Source organism: Mustelus asterias, unplaced genomic scaffold (genome assembly GCF_964213995.1).
Source record: "Mustelus asterias unplaced genomic scaffold, sMusAst1.hap1.1 HAP1_SCAFFOLD_949, whole genome shotgun sequence".
NCBI classification, from domain to species: domain Eukaryota; kingdom Metazoa; phylum Chordata; class Chondrichthyes; order Carcharhiniformes; family Triakidae; genus Mustelus; species Mustelus asterias.
The window spans coordinates 125,001-127,500 of record NW_027590895.1 but is presented as its reverse complement, the minus strand read 5'-3'; the positions used below and the strand labels follow the sequence as shown (position 1 = coordinate 127,500).

At 54.2% G+C, this 2,500-nt stretch overlaps 1 protein-coding gene across 1 annotated transcript in view; it reads left to right on the top strand.

The window, feature by feature from the left end:
- LOC144487645 (cellular retinoic acid-binding protein 2-like) overlaps window positions 1–2,500 on the top strand; it is a 20,913-nt gene that overhangs the window by 14,577 nt on the left and 3,836 nt on the right. The window contains 1 exon segment of the mRNA XM_078205724.1: window positions 120–236. Coding sequence (XP_078061850.1) covers window positions 120–236 — 117 coding nt within the window.

Here is a 2,500-nt window from a genome sequence, read left to right as displayed (position 1 = left end):
CATGGGGCAGCGGCACTGATGGCATCCCAGAGCGAGGGAGGGGTGTGGAGGGGGCAGAGCGAGGGGATCCAGACTGAGTCTCGGAGGATGCTTTATCCCTCCTTCTCTCTCTCTCTCAGAGCCTGGCCCGGTGGACGGGGGAGAACAAGATGGAGTGTCACCAGAAGCTTCTAAAGGGAGAGGGACCCAAAACGTCCTGGACCCGCGAACTGACGAGCGACGACCAACTGATACTGGTGCGGGGCCCCACACCCCAATAACTGCACCGTAACCTTCAGACACTCAGTCCCGCTGGCATCGTCTCAAAGAGAGTGGGCAACGGGGGGCAGCGGGGGGAGGGGCAGCGGGGCGGGGGGCACAGGGGGAATTGCAGAGGGATCGAGGGGGGGCAGCGCAGCTGGGCGAGGGTGGGAGGGACACTCACATAAACCTCTGCAAGTGGCTGGGCCTCAATCCCGGCCTCTCCGCACATTCAGAAGGATGTCGAGGCCCTGGGAGAGGGTTTGGAGGGAGATTTCCCCCCCAAAACAGGAGCAGGGAGGAGGGGGCTTCGATTCACATGGAGAGAGATTGGGAGAAGCTGGGAAGGTTCCCCTCGGAGCGGAGAAGGTTAAGGGGAGAGATTTAATCGAAGCAGCATTCAGAATCACAGAGGAGAGAGTGTGGGGGGTTTGGATGAGCAAATGAGGAGAAAGTGTTTCCCACTGGGCAGGAGGCGGGGGTCGGGGGGCGGGGGGGGGGGGGGGATCCAGAGGGGGCACAGATTGGAGAGAATCGGGAAAAGACCGGGGGGAAGAAGAGGAGAATTTTTATTTGAACGCAGCGAGTTCTTGCGAGCAATTATCTTCACCCCCTCCCTATCTCTGTAACCTCCTCCAGCCCCGACACCCCCTCCCTATCTCTGTAACCTCCTCCAGCCCCGACACCCCCTCCCTATCTCTGTAACCTCCTCCAGGCCCTACACCCCTCCCTATCTCTGTAACCTTCTCCAGCCCCTACACCCCCCTCCCTTTCTCTGTAACCTCCTCCACGCTTACACCCCCTCCCTATCTCTGTAAACTGCAACAGCCCCTACACTCCCTCCCTATCTCTGTAACCTCCTCCAGCCCATACACCCCCTCCCTCCCTATGTCTGTAACCTCCTCCAGCCCCCTACACCCCCTCCCTATCTCTGGAACCTCCTCCAGCCCCTACACCACCTCCTATCTCTGTAACCTCTCCAGCCCATACACCCCCCTCCCTCCCTATCTCTGGAACCTCCTCCAGCCCCTACACCCCCCTCCCTATCTCTGGAACCTCCTCCAGCCCCTACACCCCCCTCCCTATCTCTGTAACCTCCTCCAGCCCCTACACCCACTCCTATCTCTGTAACCTCCTACACCCCCTCCCTATCTCTGCACCCTCCTCCAGCCCCTACACCCCCTCCCTATCTCTGTAACCTCCTCCACCCCTACACCCCCCTCCCTATCTCTGTAACCCACTCCCTATCTCTGGAACCTCCACAGTCCCGACAACCCCTCCCCTATCACTGTAACCTCCTCCAGCCCCCTACACCCCCTCCCTATGGACATTGAGAAGTCTTTGACAGGCAGGATCAAGAAACCCTAAAGCTTTCTATCGGTATGTCAGGAATAAAAGAATGACTCGGGTAAGATTAGGGCCAGTCAAGGACAGGAGTGGGAAGTTGTGCGTGGAGTCAGAAGAGATAGGAGAGGCGCTAAATGAATATTTTTTGTCAGTATTCACGCAGGAAAAAGACAGGAGATCCAGGCTATTGGACGAGATGGGATTGAGATTCATAAGGAGGAGGTGTTAGCAATTCTGGAAAGTGTGAAAATAGATAAGTCCCCTGGGCCGGATGGGATTTATCCTAGGATTCTCTGGGAAGCTAGGGAGGAGATTGCAGAGCCTTTGGCTTTGATCTTTATGTCGTCATTGTCTACAGGAATAGTGCCAGAAGACTGGAGGATAGCAAATGTTGTCCCCTTGTTCAAGAAGGGGAGTAGAGACAACCCTGGTAATTATAGACCAGTGAGCCTTACTTCTGTTGTGGGCAAAGATTTGGAAAGGATTATAAGAGATAGGATTTATAATCATCTAGAAAGGAATAATTTGATTAGGGATAGACAACACGGTTTTGTGAAGGGTAGGTCGTGCCTCACTAACCTTATTGAGTTCTTTGAGAAGGTGACCAAAGAGGTGGATGAGGATAAAGCAGTTGATGTGGTGTATATGGATTTCAGTAAAGCGTTTGATAAGGTTCCCCACGGTAAGCTATTGCAGAAGATACGGAGGCATGGGTTTGATGGTGGTTTAGCGGTTTGGATCAGGAATTGGCTAGCTGTAAGAAGACAAGAGGGTGGTGGTGATGGGAAATGTTCATCCTGGAGTTCAGTTACTAGTGGTGTACCGCAAAGATCTGTTTTGGGGCCACTGCTGTTTGTCATTGTTATTAATGACCTGGATGAGGGCGTAGAAGGATGGGTTAGTAAATTTGCGG